At 34.0% G+C, this 18,199-nt stretch overlaps 1 protein-coding gene across 11 annotated transcripts in view; it reads left to right on the forward strand.

Moving 5' to 3' along the window:
* Positions 1 to 18,199, forward strand: part of FAM227B (family with sequence similarity 227 member B) — a 196,019-nt gene that overhangs the window by 26,115 nt on the left and 151,705 nt on the right. For all 11 annotated transcript variants that reach the window (XR_008299184.1, XR_008299183.1, XR_003423078.2 and 8 more), the window contains exons 8-10: positions 1,024 to 1,122; positions 7,352 to 7,453; positions 11,761 to 11,887. Coding sequence is in view for 6 of the 11 variants with exons in the window: in XM_053224043.1 (XP_053080018.1) it covers positions 1,024 to 1,122; positions 7,352 to 7,453; positions 11,761 to 11,887 (328 nt within the window). In the remaining 5 variants the exon portion in view is untranslated. The remainder of the gene's footprint in view (positions 1 to 1,023; positions 1,123 to 7,351; positions 7,454 to 11,760; positions 11,888 to 18,199) is intronic.

Consider the following 18,199-nt stretch of genomic DNA (forward strand, 5'->3'; position numbering starts at 1 on the left):
ATGTGCCTATTTAAAGCAAGATTTCTGGTCAACATAAATAGATTTAACTTTTTGTGACAATTTTTATCAATTGCCTAAAGAGTACACTCTATTTAGATAGGGTCTAGACTTACAATGGGGCTTGTTGGGATAGAATTCCAATATTGTTGGTATCTGTCTTTAGTATAAAAAGGAAATTGTATCATGTATTGTGGAATTTTTGCTGTTCTTAGTCTAGCCTACAATCTCATTTCAATAACTACTATGCAAATCTGATTGTTGAGCATATGAAATGTGGTTAGTGTGACTGAGATGAATTTTTTATTTCATTTCTTTTAATTAACTTGTATATGAATTTTAAAAGTAATAGCTGATTCAGTTATTGAAAGCTCTCAATTGTGGTTGGAGCAAAATCACAACTCTGTATTTTATGAAGTCTAAATACTGACCTAGTATTTATGATAAAAATGAATTGTTCAAATTGAGATGTGCTATAAATATAAAATATATACAGTATTTCAAACACCTACTCCCACAAAAGAATGTAAAATATTTCATTAAGAATTTTTTACAACAGGAGCACCTGGGTGGCTCAGTCGTTTAAGCGTCCGACTTCCGCTCAGGTCATGATCTCACAGTTCATGAGTTTGAGCACTGTATCGGGCTCTGTGCTGACAGCTTAGAGCCTGGAACCTGCTTCTGATTCTTTCTCTGCCCCTCACACACTCACACACTCACACACACACACTCTCTCTCTCTCTCAAAAATAAACATTAAAAAAAGAATTTTTTACAATTATATGTTGAAATGATAATATTTTAAATATATTTTATTAAATAAAATATGTCATCAAAATTAATTTCACTTTTTACTTTTTTAAATTGGCTACTAGAAAATTTAATATTATCTACATGGCTCAACTAAATTTCTATTGAACAGTGCTAGTCTATAACCATTGAATACATACTCTATATATAGCCTATTTACATTAACATGTTTTATAATGTATTTTAATTTGATCTCCATGTGTCTTTTGTTCCACAGGAAAAAGTTTTTAAAATCTGGAAGACCCATTTTCTCTCAGAAGCTTCTATTGCTCTTTTACATGATTCATTTTGGTGGTGGTTTCTGCATAAATTTAAGGTATGATGTTATTTTTTAAACTTCTTTTTTTAAGTTGATTTGTAGTACAGTGAATTTTTTAGTAGAGATAGCAGTGGTACAAAAAAGTATTTTTTGGATCCTTTCACAGAAATTGGGTTTTTAGTATTCTTCACATGTTAGAAATCCTGTTTAAAATCTAGAGTTCTTTCTGGAGCAGCTGGATGATTCAGTTGGTTAAGCATCTAACTTCAGCTCAGGTCATGATCTCATGGTTTTTGAGTTTGAGGCCTGCATCCAGCTCTACACTGGCAGCCAAGAGCCTGCATGGGATTCTCTCTCCCTCTCTCTCTCTGTCCCTCCCCTGCTTGCCCGTGTGTGTGTGTATGTGTGTGTGTGTGTGTGTGTGTGTGTTCTCTCTCAATAAATAAATAAACTTTAAAAAAAAATCTAGAGTTCTTTCAGAGGAGTTAAAACTTTAATATGGATTTCAAATATCCTGAATCTTCATTAATCAGAAAAAATTGGTGAAATCAGTGTAGTGAATAATACAGTTTTAGCTTAACTCAGTGCTATAATGTGCTGACAAACAGGTAAACAGAAAACCCTCTGTAAATCATGGCAGGAATTTTCATCTGGAAAATAGTCCATACCTCTGATGGATACAGGGTCTTTATTTGATTCAGAAAAGTAAAAAACTCTGATTGGGTTTAAGAAGAGAAAGACATCTGGATATCTGGGAAAGATATCTGGGAAACAGTAAGAGAATGGAAATAAGAAGCACATGAGTCTTACAGTTAGAGAATATGGGAGGCTGGGAAAAGTGGTGAATACCAATGACTGTTGTATGTCCTCTGGATCTGGGAGAGTAGCAGAATGAGGAACCCTGGGATCACAGCCCAAGCACTAAGAAGATGTGCCATTACCTCAAAGAAGTTTACAAATAGACTCCACTCTCTACCTTTCCCCAGCTCAAATTACTTGCACAAAGCTACTTATGGATTGTCACAGGAATTTTGTACCATGAAGAAATGGGTGTTAACCAGTTTTACATACAAACCATTCAGTTAGTGCTATATGTTAGAATAATTAGTGTAATTCTAGATTAAAGTTATCTGTCCTGTATTTCTGATATTGTTAGGAGCTCTGGATATAGCATTATCTAGGGAAATTCGTGAAATCAGGAGAATTTCATCACCTTAAATTTCTTTCTCTAGATCTGGATGCTGAATTTATGTTTTTCCTTGAAACAGAGAAACATTACATTCCGGCTTTAATCTGTTAAGATTATATATAACAAGTTTTTGAAGGAAACATAATCTAAGAGTGTTTCTAGTAATTGTTTTGTCAGGCAATAATAGTATTTTATTGCTTTGAACAAACACAGATTTGACACCAAAATATTAATGACCCACTGCATTTATATTGTTTAGGAATAATAAGGAATTAGATTTTTTTTATCTTTAACCAAGCTATTCTCTAGAAACTAGTGGCTTTCTGAAATTAAAATGTAATAATTTAGTAATAACTTTAAAACATTATAACTTAATAAGATTTCTGGTGTCATTATATTTGACTTGTTTTGAGAAGGAATATGTAAGTTAGTTGGATCAGTCTTCTGCTAGTGTTCTAGGGAACTGAAAGGGGCAGTTTAGGGATCCAGATCAAATTGAAGCAAACTTTCCATGATTTAATGAGAACAATTCCTCTTTCATCTGTTTTATTCATTGTATTTTATCTATGACTTTATTTCTAAGAGGGTTTATTATAACATATATACATATTATGTTGAAGCTAGTGAACTGTATAAAGTGGGAATAGAGCTATTCCTTGAATATTTGTTTTGTTAGGTAAGCTCCTCTTTTAAGCTTTACTATCGTTTTAGATGTATGCAAAACATATCAATTCTATCTATATTTGAATACACTTTATGAAGAATAAATAGTACTGATTTTATACCTAGAATATGGTAAAACCACAAACCACTTGTTCAATTACCAATAGTTTATATGACAAAATACATAATCATATTCTAGAATGTAGCATGCTTCAGCATGGTAGCTTTAAAACATATTTCAGTAATTGTTATAGATTAATATAAAAGCATATTTCCTTTATTGCCTATGTTTGGTGATAACTTGGTCTAGTAGAATTTTAAATCTGGTTTTCCCAAATAATTATTGTGAAACTTTGGGCTAGTCAAAAAACCTCTCTGAGCTTCACTGATCTCATCTCTAAAAAACAAAACAGGTAGAAAATTACATGTACTCTGCTTTTTTCCCCTAAAGTTGTTGTATTAAAAGTGACATGAATAAGAAGACACCTAGTAAACTTTGAAATACTGTATAAATATAATATGGGATTCAACACAATAGAATTAAGAGATCTGACTTTCAAAAACAAGTTTATCCACTTAGTAAATAATGTGTCCTAGAATAGTTATTTACCTCTCTAAATCTTTCATGAAATAAAAAAGTCACATACTTTGTATGTTTCTTGGGTTAAATGAGAAAGTACATGTAAACTTGTTTACATGGAGCTACGTATATAGTGTTTAATGGATATATCTATCATCATCATCATTATTATTATTATTATTATTATTATATTAATTGAGAGAACACAGTATTCCAAAAATTGGGGGCCAATGTATAGGCTAATTAACAAAAATTTCCCTGATGATGTTTGACTAGAAGAACTTCAGTAATGATATTGCAATATACTTAATATTTTTAAAAATTGCCCTTGGGACTTGGGCTCCCCCAAAGATTCAGAAATCTGGAAAGCACATTATTCCCACCCATAAAACAACAAAGGAAACCCATATAACCTATAACATTACAACTTTTTAAAATTTATCATGTAGAGTAAATTTCAAAGCAAAGAATCTTAGCAGGGAAAAAGAGAGTAATTGTATGATGGTAAATTGGTTGATTCATCATTATTAATAATAGGAAAAGTCATAAATATACTTAGATGTTCTAACACCTCATTCTTAATAATTGGTAAAATATACAAAAAAATCAGTAATTATATAGAAGACTTGAGCAACACTGTCAACCAGATTGATCAATCTAATTGACATTTACTAAATGTTTCTCCTGACACAGCATAATATAAATTTTTCTCAAGTACACATTAGACATTTACCAACGACTTTCTGAGCTAGGAAAACATCCTAACAAATTTAAAATAATAAAGTCATACAGAGTATGTTTTCTGACCAAAATGGAATTTATAAATGAATAACATAAAGCTGACACCAAAGCCAAAGATATTATAAGAAACAAAATAATCCATAGACCAAAATTCTCTTTGATGAATATTGATGCAAAAATCCTCAACAAAACACTAGCAAACTCAGTTCAGCATATTAAAGGATTATACACTCTGACCAATGGGATTTATTCCCAGAATGCAAGTATGATTTTTTTAAAATGTTTATTTATTTTGAGAGAGGGTGCATGCAAGCAAGGGGAGGGGCAGAGAGAGAGAGAGAATCCCAAGCAGGCTCCATGCTATCAGCACAGAGCCCAATGTGGGGCTTAAACCCATGAACCATGAGATCATGACCTGACCCAAAAATCAAGAGTCAGATGCTCAACTGACTGAACAACCCAGGTATGCCAGTAAATGATTTTTTAATGTATTGTTGAATTTAGCCTACTAGTATTTTATTGAGGATTTTTGCATCTGTGTTCATCAGAGATATTGGCCTATAGTTCTCTTTTTTAATGGTGTCTTTATCTGGTTTTAGTATTGGGATAATGCTGGCTTCATAGAATGAATTTGGAAGTTTTCCTTCCTTTTCTATTTTTTAGAATAGTTTGAGGAGAATAGGTATTAACTCTTCTTTAAATGTTTGGTAGAATTTGCCTGTGAAGCCATCTGGTCCTGGACTTTTATTTGTTGGGAGGTTCTGTTTTTTGTTTTTTGTTGTTTTTTTTAACCCAATGTCTTTGCTGGTTATCCATCTATTCAAATTTTGTATTTCTTCCTTTTTAAGTTTTGGTAGTTTACATGTTTCTAAGAATTTATCCATGTCTTTTATGTTGTCCAATTTGTTGGCATATAGTTTTTCATAATATTCACTGATAATTGTTTGTATTTCTATAGTGTTTGGTTGATATTTCCCCTTTCTCTTTTATGATTTTACTTATTTTAGTCCTTTTTCTTTCCTTTTTGATAAGTCTGGCTAAAAGGTTATCAATTATTGATTTTTTTCAAAGAATCGGCTCCTGGTGTCATTGATCTGTTCTGTTGTTTTTTTAGTTTCTGTATCATTTATTTCTGCTCTGATCTTTCTTATTTCCTTCCTTCTGCTGCTTTCAGATTTCTAGTTCCTGTAGGTGTAAGGTTTGGTTGTTTGAGGTTTTTCTTGCTTCCTGATATAGGCCTGTATTGCTATAAACTTCCATCTTAGAACCGCGTTTTCTGCATCCCAAAGGTTTTGGACCACTGTATTTTCATTTTCATTTGCTTTGATGTACTTTTTAATTTATTCTCGTATTTCCTGGTTGACCCATTCATTGTTTAGTAGCATATTATTTAAACCCCATGTATCTATGGACTTTTTAGATTTTTGTCTTGTGGTTGACTTCTAGCTTCATAGTGTTGTGGTCAGAAAAGATGTATAGTATGACTTCAGTCGTCTTGAATTTGTTGCGGCCAGTTTTGTGGGCTAATTTGTGATCTAACATGGAGAATGTTCCATGTGCATTTGAAAAGAATGTGAATTCTGCTGTTTTAGGATGGGACAATCTGAATATATCTGTTAAGTCCATCTGTTCCAGAGTGTCATTCAAAGCTATTTGTTCCTGATTATTTTCTGTTTAGAGATCTGTCTGTTGATTTAAGTGGGGTGTTAAAGTTTTCTCTACTACTATTGTATTATTGATTAGTTCCTTTATGTTTGTTACTCACTCTTTTATGCATTTGGGTGCTCTTATGTTGAGTACATAAAGATATACAGTTGTTATATTGTTGGATTGTCCCCTTTATTATGATACAGTATCCTTCTTTGTCTCTTGTTATAGCCTTTGTTTTAAAGTCTGTTTGTCCCATACTTAATTATGGGTACTCTTTCTTTTGACATCCGTTTGCATGATGTTTCTCTGTCCCTTCACTTTCAATCTGAAGGTGTTTTTAGGTCTAAAATGAGTCTCTTGTAAGCACCATAAACTACTTGCATAAACTACCATTTTTATGTTGCCTGTCTACACAGACTGCTGTCTCTTTAAGGGTGGCGACCCAGCTATCACTTGCCCTCCTGGCTCACCCAGTGCTGAGTCAGATGACTTTTAACTCTCCAGGCTCCAAGTACCACTGGTTTTATAAATTCACTGAATTCAGCCCCTCTACTTTCTAGTCAAATGCTATGGAGATTAGTCTTCCCTATGTGAGCTCCCCGGTGTAAAGGCCCATTTCTTTGCCCTCTCCAGACATGCAGCTCCCTCCCTCCTACAGGCAGCCTCCCTCCACCTTTCTGACTTTCCTAACCTTTTAGATGCAGATTCTTCTCTAAATTTAGTTGTGGAGTTTGTTCTGCCAGTCTTTGGATTGCTCTCTGGTCTATTGACTTGGATGCTGATGATATCTAGTTGTAAATGTGGATGGGGTGAGTTCAGGGCCCCCCTGCTCTGTCATCTTCCCAAGCTAATCCTATCAGGACTTCACTATAATATTGAAATTATTTTGTGTATACATTTCTTCCTTCTTACAACATACTGTGTCTTTAGTTTAGTATCATGTCCCAATTGTACTACTTCTGGCTGTGGCTGTCGCATCCTAGTAACTGCTTTGATTTTATGCTGAGTTACTGATAAAAATAGAGTTCAAGTGGTTATAGAACAAGATAATTTAAAACTTATTGATTGCCTCTGCATGACAGCTTTAATGCAGGAACCTTTATTAACCTGTCAAATGTTTGTGTGCTCTCTGTGTGCCAGGCACTGTGCTGAGGCCTTGGAAAACAAAGTCAAACAAAACATGATCCTTGTCTGTATTTTACTATGCTACTTTAAGATATGTATTGTCAGATACATTTGGTAGATGAGGAAACTAGGACTAATTAGCCCAGGGTAAGGCAGCTAATGAATAACAGAGCCAGTATTCAAATTCAGGTTCGCATGATACCAAACCCATGCTTATTCCACTATAGCAACTGATCTGCCTCTTAAGAATAAATAAAATTATTGATATTATGCATACAAATCCAATTTTTAATTATAGTATTAATACTTTTAATTCCATACATTTTTTATTTTTTAAGCCTGACAGAGAAAATGAAGATTCCTTGTTTGATAGAATTTCAGAAAGTTATGTGGTGCTTTTCATGAGCATCCCTGCAAGTCGAAAGGATACATTCCTTCAGGTAAACATAGAAATTAACTGGTTATGCTAAGCATTTTTAGAGCAAATGAAATAAAAAAAATAGTTATTTTATTCAAACATTTATTAGAAGTTGTTTTGTTACTTTGAAAGGAAATTGCCTGAAGTAGAGTAAGTAATGGTCAAATATGAAAAGTTATGCTTCCCCCTCAGAATATTGTATTCCCTCGCCTAAAAGTCTTACAGAATCTCCTTAGTGTGGTACAGGTATTTTGTTTGCATATTGATAATGTGAAAACTGTTGACTTATCCTATATATATTTTTGATTTTTTTCTGTGTATCTATAAAATTAATCATTTTTCTTTTCCCTTATAATATATCTTTTGATCTGTTTAAGAGGACTTGAGAAGTTTATGTTATGTTATGTTATGTGTAAGCACTCGTTAAAGTAAACAAAAATGGACATAGTTATGAAGTTTTTGTTTTACTTTTCTGTCGTTATAATAACTATTGAAAAGGATTGATTAAAAGGCTTTGTGTTCTTTGTGTTCTTTTAATGTGAAATGAAAATGTGTAGGAATTTCATTAGATATTTTTAAATTTATTTTTTTTAAATTTTTAAATGTTTATTTTTGAGAGAAAGACAGAGACAGAGTGTGAGCTGGGGACCGGCAGAGAGAGAGGGAGACAGAGAATCCAAAACAGGCTCCGGGCTCCAAGCTGTCAGCACAGAGCCTGATGCTGGGCTCGAACTCACGAACTGTGAGATCATGACCTGGAGTCGACGTCAGACTCTTAACTGACTGAGCTATCCAGGCACGCCTGGTATTTTTAAATTTAAACATCTAGCATTTCAAAGCAGAAGCCACATTCAAATACTTTCGTGTTGACATCTGTAAATCAGAAATACATTCATATTTTGAGTTGATAACTGTTTTTCTGGGTAAAGCAAACTTAAAAACAGTAAAATGTCTTTCACAATGGAAGTATAAACAAACTTAAACTGCCAAATGTTTATGTTCAATCTTGACCTATCTTACTTACTCACAGTCATATACACGTAGTGTCATAAAAGGAAACCAGTAGCGCACTGGGAATAGGGAGACTTGGCTTCATGTCCAGAATCTGCTACTAATTACCTGGATGATCTTGGCAAAACATTTAGTCTCTCACTTCCACAGCTGAAAGAGGTTGATTAGAACCGTGATTCATAAATTGTTGTTTTGTGGAACAATGGTGTTCTGAAAGATGGACTAGGATTTTTCTCTCCTAATACTAAAATATTTTGTTCTTATTTGCATGTAAACGTTAGTTAATCGTTAGGATTCTTGGTAAATTGCCTAGAAATGACAAAAACAGCTCTTTCTCCTATCCATAATTTTCCACTTAGTCTATCTTTTGTGGTGAGTGAGCCTAGCCTACGTAACATGGTTTGATGAAATCCAGCCTGCTTTAACACCATGCTTTTGAGAAAAGGATAACCGGCCTATTTAATATGGACAAAGATAGTAGTGGCACCATTGCATATCCCCCATTCTCCAATGTCTAGACCTACAATTTTGGTCCAGATGTTCTCCCCTGGGGTTGATATGCCTTCTGACAGATCCTATATTTATAACCTTTCTCAAATCATGACTTGATTTTTTTCTGGGTCCCTATTTTCAGTAGCTTTTTCCAAGGAGAAATTAGAAGTTTTTATTCAAAATTCAAAGCCTCATTTGAGAACAAACAAGATGTACATCTTGGTGATTTGACCCCTTGACTTGGATTTGATCTTCTTTTAATGCTCCCTTTCTGTTACTATGCTTGAGGCCACCTCCCTATACATCTATCTCCTCCAGAGCTGTTTAAGTAGAAGTAAAGCCTCAGCTCTTATTGACCAATTTCCATTATTTTTAACTCACTCAGATAAGTTAGGGTTTTGTTACTGCTTGCTCATCTGATTTATTTTACCTAACAGAGAGAAATTTATTAATATTTAGGAATCAAAAAGTCATCTTCATATTCCACTATTCAGTACAAATTAGCTTAATCTAAACATATTTAATGTGGCTTTACTTCTCTTTCTTCCAAGGTTATACAATGATAGACCTTCAGAAATTTTCCCAACACAATTTGACATTTGATCCTTAATCTCATGAAAATGAGATATTCACATAAAACTTTTAGTTCACCTTGTTCAACCTTTTAATTTTAATAGTCAGTATTACTTCTTATACCAAAATATAACATGTGATTATTTCTGATAGTAAAAAAAAATGTTCATGATTCACTCAATAAAATTAAACATACCAATATATTAAAGCATTCCCCCCAACCACCAAACAAAAATCATGGAATTCTTCAAAGAATATCATCATTTACCAGAAAGTTTCAGCACTCCTGGATTAGGTAACTGTGTTAGTTGCCTATTGTTACTCTAACAAATTATCAAAAATTTAGTGACTTTTCAAACAACAGAAATTCCTTGTCTGAGACTTGTAGAGTCCAGAAGTCCAAACCGAATCTCATAGGGCTAAAATTGAGGTATCAACAAGGCCAATTTCTTTCAGAGGCCCCAGAGGAGAATCCATTCCTTGTCTCTTCTAGCTTCTGCTGGCTGCCAGCAATCTTTGGCTTCTGGTCGCATCACTCTAACTTCTGTTTCTGCCATCATGTTGCCTTCTTCTCTTTTATAGTAAAATTTCCAGAGCCTCCCTCTTATAAGGACACTTGTGATTACACTTAAGGCACACTGGATAATCCAGTATGATCTCCCCACTTAAGATCTTTAGCTTCATGAAATATGTTGAATAAATTAACATTCCTATGTTCCAGAGATTAAGACAGTGACCTCCAAGGGACACTTAGATTCCAAAAGTTTACATTTAATATTAAGGGCTAAATGTGATTTTAAATACTTATTTGACTGCTGAATACAAGAATAATAAATTAAAATATTTTAATTTTTAAATATAAAACTATAGTAACTTTTATGTTTAGTCACTTCCTAAGAGAAATTTAGTAGTTTAGGGGTTTTAAGTCTAACAGAATAATACAGTACCATATATTTGTTGATATCTGATCATAGTTTTACTGTGTAAACAATATATAGTTATTACAACGTATTAACTCACCTAAACAGATTTCAGTTATTTAAAAAAGTTTGTTATTCTAGTCACACACACACGCACACACACACACACACACACACACACAAAATGGTAATTATGTGACATGATGTAGGTATTAACTAATATTATGGTGGTGATCATATTGCAGTTTATAAGCATATCAAATCAACATGCTGTATACCTTAAACTTACACTGTGTTATATATAAATCATATTTTAATTAAAAAATACATAAATAGGGGCACCTGGGTGGTAAGATTGCGTGCTTGCTCAGAGAAGCAGTAACCACTTTGTTCATCCTATTAACATCTATGTTCTAAAACCACATCTTGTTAGGATTCTGTTATTGATATGGAAGTTTATGGGGGAGAGAGAAGATGACAAATTTAAAATACATGTATATGGGGGCATCTGGGTGTCTCAGTTGGTTAAGCATCTGGCTCCAGCTCAGGTTATAATCTCGCACTTCTTGGGTTCAAGCCCTCCATCGGGTTCTGTGCGGACAGCTCAGAGCCTGGAGCCTGCTTTGGATTCTATGTCTCCCTCTCTCTCTCTTCCCCTCCCCAACTCATGCTCTGTCTCTCTCAAAAATAAGTAAACATTAAAAAAATAAAATAAAATAAAATTTAAAATATGTAAATATACATTTTATTATAATGATCTACACATGTCACTTTCTAAAAGAGGATAACAATACCAAGGTTAAATGAAATAATAATCATCAAACTTTATATTAAAATATGATAATTAAACCTTATCTTGTTAACTTCATCCTTTATCCAAATTAAATTTTCTAAAATGCTAACAAATAGCCAAATTGACTTTATTTTCAACTCTTCTTTGCTCATGTCCCTCAGTTAGAGGTACAAAGAAGTGAGGAGTGGCCAAAAGCAAGCTATAAGAAAAAAGGGACATAGGGTGCCTGGGTGGCTCAGTCAGTTAAGAGTCTGCCTTTTTATTTCAGCTCAGGTCATGATCTCATGGTTCATGGGTTCAAGCCCTGTGTCATGCTCTGTGTTGACAGTGTGTAGCCTGCTTGGAATTCTCTCTGCCCTTCCCCCCGGGTACACACTCTCTCTCTCAAAATAAATAAATTTTTTTTAATTAAAAGAATTAAATTTTTTAAAAAAAGATAAAAGGGACATACATATTTCACAAACTTAATAATCATTTCTTTGGTAGCTGAGATAGGCTATATAAAATATGAAATTATTCTAATATGACTCTTTTTGATAGGTGTATCCTGATTGTTTGGCACAAGCTATCTATGCAACATTCCAGGAAGCATTTCCAGAATCCAGTAATATTTTTAATGATGAATTTAAAGAAGATCTAGGAAATAATATTTTTCTTTGGCTGTCAGGTATGAGTATATCATTTACATATCGATCATTATTTTGATACCTAAAACTTTTAGATTACAGTATCTTGTCAAAAAATTAGTAGTTCTTTGCTTTACAAAACATGTCATATTAATGCCTATATTTTAAAAAAGAATGATTATTTTCTCTGAAAGTTTTGCTATATCAAAACCTGTTATTAACGTTAGAAGCCAAATCATTTTATTGGCAATGGGATTGTTATAGAAAATTGAATTTCCATAGAAATAAAGCTATATATATTTTATATTTAGAAAGTAAATATTTTAGGCTGTTTTGGAACATTGTAGACATTTTTATGGCAAATAGTATTGGGTAAATTCTAGAGCTAACTTAGTTCCTTGCGGAAATATAATCAATGATTAATCAAGAAAAAGGTTTCTTTTTGAATCATGGTATATGTGTAAGTGGGAGTGATAGGACTGAAAGGCTGAAGGAAATTAAAATCTATCCTAGAGCATTTTGCTAGAGATTTAGGCAACTGAGTGTAAAACTAAGGTATAATTTCATGTTCCGGGAGTGACCTCCTCAATATTTTTTTTATAATACTGCTTCACTCTTATGGACTACCAGAAGCTATTGACTATTTTTATTTTTAAATTGTTCTTATAAATCTTTTGATACAAATTTTGACAGATTTTTTTAAAACTGTTTTGCACCAATTCTTAGTAACCAAACCATTTCTGAAAGAAAATGTTATTGGGGTACCTGGGTGGCTCAGTCAGTTAAGTGTCTGACTTTGGCTCAGGTTATGATCTCATGTTTCATGAGTTCAAGCCCCATGTCTGTCTTCAGACTTAGGTCATGATCTTGCTGGTCAGAGTTCGAGCCCATGTTGGGCTCTGTGTTGACAGCTCGGAACCTGGAGCCTGTTTCAGATTCCGTATCTCCCTCTCTCTCTCAAAAATAAATAAAACATTAAAAAAAAGAAAATGTTATATATTTTAAGGAGGGCGCCTTTGAAAGGTAAAGACTAGAAAGCAGCACTTAGAAACCACCCTCCCCTTCAATCAACACACACAGACCAGAGCCTCCCAATTATAGAGATAAATACAATGAATTCTAATATAAGAAATTAAAAGGGAATGGACACAGCATTCATACCAACATTCTATAAGAAAAAAATGTGATGAAGAACAGAACAACTTTCTTGCTAACCTATTCTACTATATTGTGTCCCCGCAAAATTCATACATTGAAGTCCTAACCCCCAGTACACCTCAGAATGTGGCTGTATTTCAGTATAGGACCTTTAAAGAGGTAATTAGGTTAAATGAAATAATTTCAGTGAGCTCTAATCCAACAAGACTGGTGTCCTTTGAGTAGGGAGACACCAGGGATGTGGATTCACAGAGAAAAGGCCATGTGAGGACACAACAAGAAGTTAGCCATCTGTAAGCCAAGGGAAGAGACCTCATGAGAAATCAGACCTGCTTGCACCCTGATCGTGGACATCCAGACTCCAGAACTGTGATACATTTCTGTTGTTTAAGTCCTCTGGTCTTTAGCATTTTTGTTATGGCAGCACTAGCAAACTAATACAGATTTTTAAAATTAACTAGAAAAAAGTTGACAAAAACAGATGAAAATTTTTACCCAGCAATTAAAAACTGGAACAGATGAAATCAAAGGCATCAAAATTGGTGAAGATGAAGTCAGGCTGTCACTTTTTACAGATGACATGATACTCTACATGCAAAACTCCACAGACTCCACCAAAAAGTCTGCTAGAACTGATACATGAATTCAGCAAAGTCGCAGGATACAAAATCAATGTACAGAAATCAGTTGCATTCTTATACACTAATAATGAAGCAACAAAAAGACAAATAAAGAAACTGATCCCATTCACAATTGCACCAAGAAGCATAAAACACCTAGGGGTAAACCTAACCAAAGATGTAAAAGATCTGTATGCTGAAAACTATAGAAAGCTCATGAAGGAAATTGAAGACGACACAAAGAAATGGGAAAACATTCCGTGCTCATGGATTGGAAGAATAAATATTGTTAAAATGTCAATACTACCCAAAGCAATCTACACATTCAATGCAATCCCAATCAAAATCGCACCAGCATTCTTCTCGAAGCTAGAACAAGCAATCCTAAAATTTGTATGGAACCACAAAAGACTCTGAATAGCCAAAGTAATATTGAAGAAGAAAACCAAAGCGGGAGGCATCACAATCCCAGACTTTAGCCTCTACTACAAAGCTGTAATTATCAAGACAGTATGGTATTGGCACAAAAACAGACACAGACCAATGGAATAGAATAGAGACTCCAGAATTGGACCCACAAAAGTATGGCCAACTAATTTTTGACAAAGCAGGAAAGAATATCCAATGGAAAAAAGACAGTCTCTTCAACAAATGGTGCTGGGAGAACTGGACAGCAACATGCAGAAGGATGAAACTAGACCACTTTCTTACACCATTCACAAAAACAAACTCAAAATGGATAAAGGACCTGAATGTGAGACAGGAAACCATCAAAACCCTAGAGAAGAAAGCAGGAAAAAACTTCTCTGACTTCAACCGCAGCAATTTCTTACTCGACACATCTCCAAAGGCAAGGGAATTAAAAGCAAAAATGAACTACTGGGACCTCATGAAGATAAAAAGCTTCTGCACTGCAAAGGAAACAATCAACAAAACTAAAAGGCAACCGACAGAATGGGAAAAGATATTTGCAAATGACATATCGGACAAAGGGCTAGTATCCAAAATCTATAAAGAGTTCACCAAACTCCACACCTGAAAAACAAATAATCCAGTGAAGAAATGGGCAGAAGACATGAATAGACACTTTTCTAAAGAAGACATCCAGATGGCCAACAGGCACATGAAAAGATGCTCAACGTTGCTCCTCATCTGGGAAATACAAATCAAAACCACACTGAGATACTACCTCACACTGTTAAGAGTGACTAAAATGAACAATTCAGGAGTATATAGATGCTGGAGAGGATGTGGAGATACGGGAACCCTCTTGCACTGTTGGTGGGAGTGCAAACTGGTGCAGCTACTCTGGAAAACAGTGTGGAGGTTCCTTGAAAAATTGGAAATAGATCTACCCTATGACCCAGCAGTAGCACTGCTAGGAATTTACCCAAGGGATACAGGAGTGCTGATGCATAGGGGCACTTGTGCCCCAATGTTTATAGCAGCACTTTCAGCAATAGCCAAATTATGGAAAGAGCCTAAATGTCTATCAACTGACAAATGGATAAAGAAGATGTGGTTTATATATACAATGGAATACTACTTGGCAATGAGAAAGAATTAAATCTGGTCATTTGTAGCAACGTGGATGGAACTGGAGAGTATTATGCTAAGTCAAATAAGTCAGGCAGAGAAAGACAGATACGATATGTTTTCACTCATATGTGGATCCTGAGAAACTTAACAGAAGACCAGGGTGGAGGGGAGGGGGAAAATAAGTTACAGAGAGGGAAGGAGGCAAACCACAAGAGACTCTTAAATACTGAGAACAAACTGAAGGTTGGTGGGGGTGGGAAAGAGGGGAAAGTGGGTGATGGGCATTGAGGAGGGCACCTGTTGGGATGAGCACAGGGTATTGTATGGGAACCAATTTGACAATAAATTATATAATATATATATAATTTATATATATATATTATATATATTTATATATATAATATATATATTATATATGTAATGTGCATATATAATATGTATATATATAATATATATAAAGAAAAAAGAAATATTATTCTAAACAAAAATAATTAAAAAATTAAAAATGGAACAGAGCAGATAAAAGTTATAATCCTAACATTCTAACAAAATTTCTAAGAAATAATGAAAGAATCATAGTTGTAAGGGGAGAATACATATTGGAAACGTAAGTCCATGGAACACACATATGTATACATGGAATTACCATGTTAATCAAAATACAGAATATGGGTGCCTGGGTGGCTCAGTTGGTTATGATTCTTGATTTCAGCTCAGATCATGATCTCACGGGTTTGTGAGCTTGAGTTCCACATTGGGTTCTGTGCTGACAGCAGGGAGCCTGCTTGGTATTCTCTCCCTCCCTCTCTCTCTCCCCTCCCCCACTAGCATGCATGCTCTCTCTCTCTCAAAGTAAATAAATAAACTTAAAAAAAATATAGAACATATCCAGCATGTTGCATAGATAGTGCCTTTTAATGGCAAAGTCTTTTGTGTTTATACTTAGTTATTAATGTTTACTTTTTTGCTTTAAGTAAAATACTACAGCTTATATCATACTTAGAGTTTGGAATTTATTGAGCTGTTCTTGTTACATAATAATACATAGCAAAATATTACAAATGGTACCTACTGGCTTAATAACAAATATATGTTCTCTATTTGTTGGAAATGAAATTCTATATGTTCATGTGTGGTTGCCTTGACTAGTATACACGTGTGTTTCTACAGGATTTTATTTGTATTTACAATAGTTTTAATAGGTGTTATATCTTTACTCAATTAAAAATCCCTTTTCTCCTATAAAAATATATGAGTTCACCAAAGAAAAAACTTATTTTTGTCTAACATAAATCTTCACCTGATATAGTTTAGATACATCTTTTACTCTTAAGTTTACAGTGCATAATTTTTATGTATTTTAGCTACCAGTAATCTAACACTGAATCAATTTTATAGACATATAAAATTAGATTTGTTCTAGTCTTTAATGATAGTTCTCTTATAGAGGCAAACATATTGATTTGACTTCCACCCAGTATTATCTAAAAAAATTAATATTATGGAAAGAATCCTTTTACTCCTGCCATGACCATGCAAGATTCTGTAGATAAAGTTTTAGGATCATTGTCATCTTAACTTTCTTGAATCATCCAAGTCATGAACAAGGCATATTTCCCTATTTGTTTAGGAGTTTGTTAATTTACCTCAGTATATTTTCTGTTTTCAGCATGTAGATCTTATATGTATTATTTTTCCTAGGCATTTGGTGTTTACTGAGTGTTACTAAAAATACTTTAAATTTCACTTTCCAATTTTTGCTAATGTATTATAATTTGCTTTTTAATTTGTATTCACTAATTAGCAAAATTCAAACAGCTTATCTGTACATACTTTAGGGTTTTCTACATACAAAATCTTATCCTCTGCAAAAAAAAAATTATATTTCTTCCAATGATTTCATTTCATTTTTTTTGTATTATGCTGAATACAACTTTATAAATTCCAAAGGTACTTCACACCTGTCAGAATGACTAAAATCAACAACAGGTGTTGGCAAGGATGTGGAGAAAGTGGAACCCTTTTGCACCGTTGGTGAGAATGAAAACTGGTGCAGCCACTGTGGAAAACAGAATGGACATTCTTCAAAAAGTTACAAATAGAACTATCCTATAATCCAGCAACTGCCCAACTAGGTATTTGCCCAAAGAATACAAAAATACTAATTCAAAAGGATACGTGCAAATACAATAGCCAAATTATGAAATAGCCCAAGTATCCATTGAAAGATGAATGGATAAGGAAGAAGTAGAATAATGCAAATGGGTAGAGCCACTCTGGAAAACAATATGGAGGTTCCTTAAAAAAATTAAAAATATAACTACCCTATGACCCAGCAATTGTACTACTAGGAATTTATTCAAAGGATACAGGAGTGCTGATTCATAGGGGCACATGTACCCCAATGTTTACAGCAATGCTATCAATAGTAGCCAAACTATGGAAAGAGCCCAAATGTCCATCAACTGATGAATGGATAAAGAAGATGTGGTTTATGTATACAATGGAAAACTACTCGGCAATGAGAAAGAATTAAATCTTGCCATTTGCAACAACGTGGATGGAACTGGAGGGTATTATACTAAGTGAAATAAGTTAGTCAGAGAAAGATATCATATGTTTTCACTCATATGTGGAATTTGAGAAACTTGACAGAAGACCATGGGGGAAGGGAAAGGGGAAAAAATGGTTTCAAACAGAGAGGGAGGGAGACAAACCATAATAGACTCTTAAATACAGAGAAAAAACTGAGGGTTAATGGATAGGGGGCAGGGGAAGGTGGGGAAAATGGGTGATGGGCATTGAGGAGGGCACTTGTTGGGATGAGCACTGGGTGTTGTGTGTAAGTGATGAGTCATGAGAATATACTCCCAAAGCCAAGAGCACACTGTATACACTGTATGTTAGCTAACTTGACAATATATTTAAAAAAAAAAATAAGGAAAAAGTGGTAAATACATACAATGGAATACTACTCAGCCATAAAAAAGAAAGAAATCTTGCCATTTCCAGCAATATGGATAGAGCTAGAGAGTA

This window comes from Acinonyx jubatus, chromosome B3, assembly GCF_027475565.1.
Source record: "Acinonyx jubatus isolate Ajub_Pintada_27869175 chromosome B3, VMU_Ajub_asm_v1.0, whole genome shotgun sequence".
Taxonomy (NCBI): Eukaryota; Metazoa; Chordata; class Mammalia; order Carnivora; family Felidae; genus Acinonyx; species Acinonyx jubatus.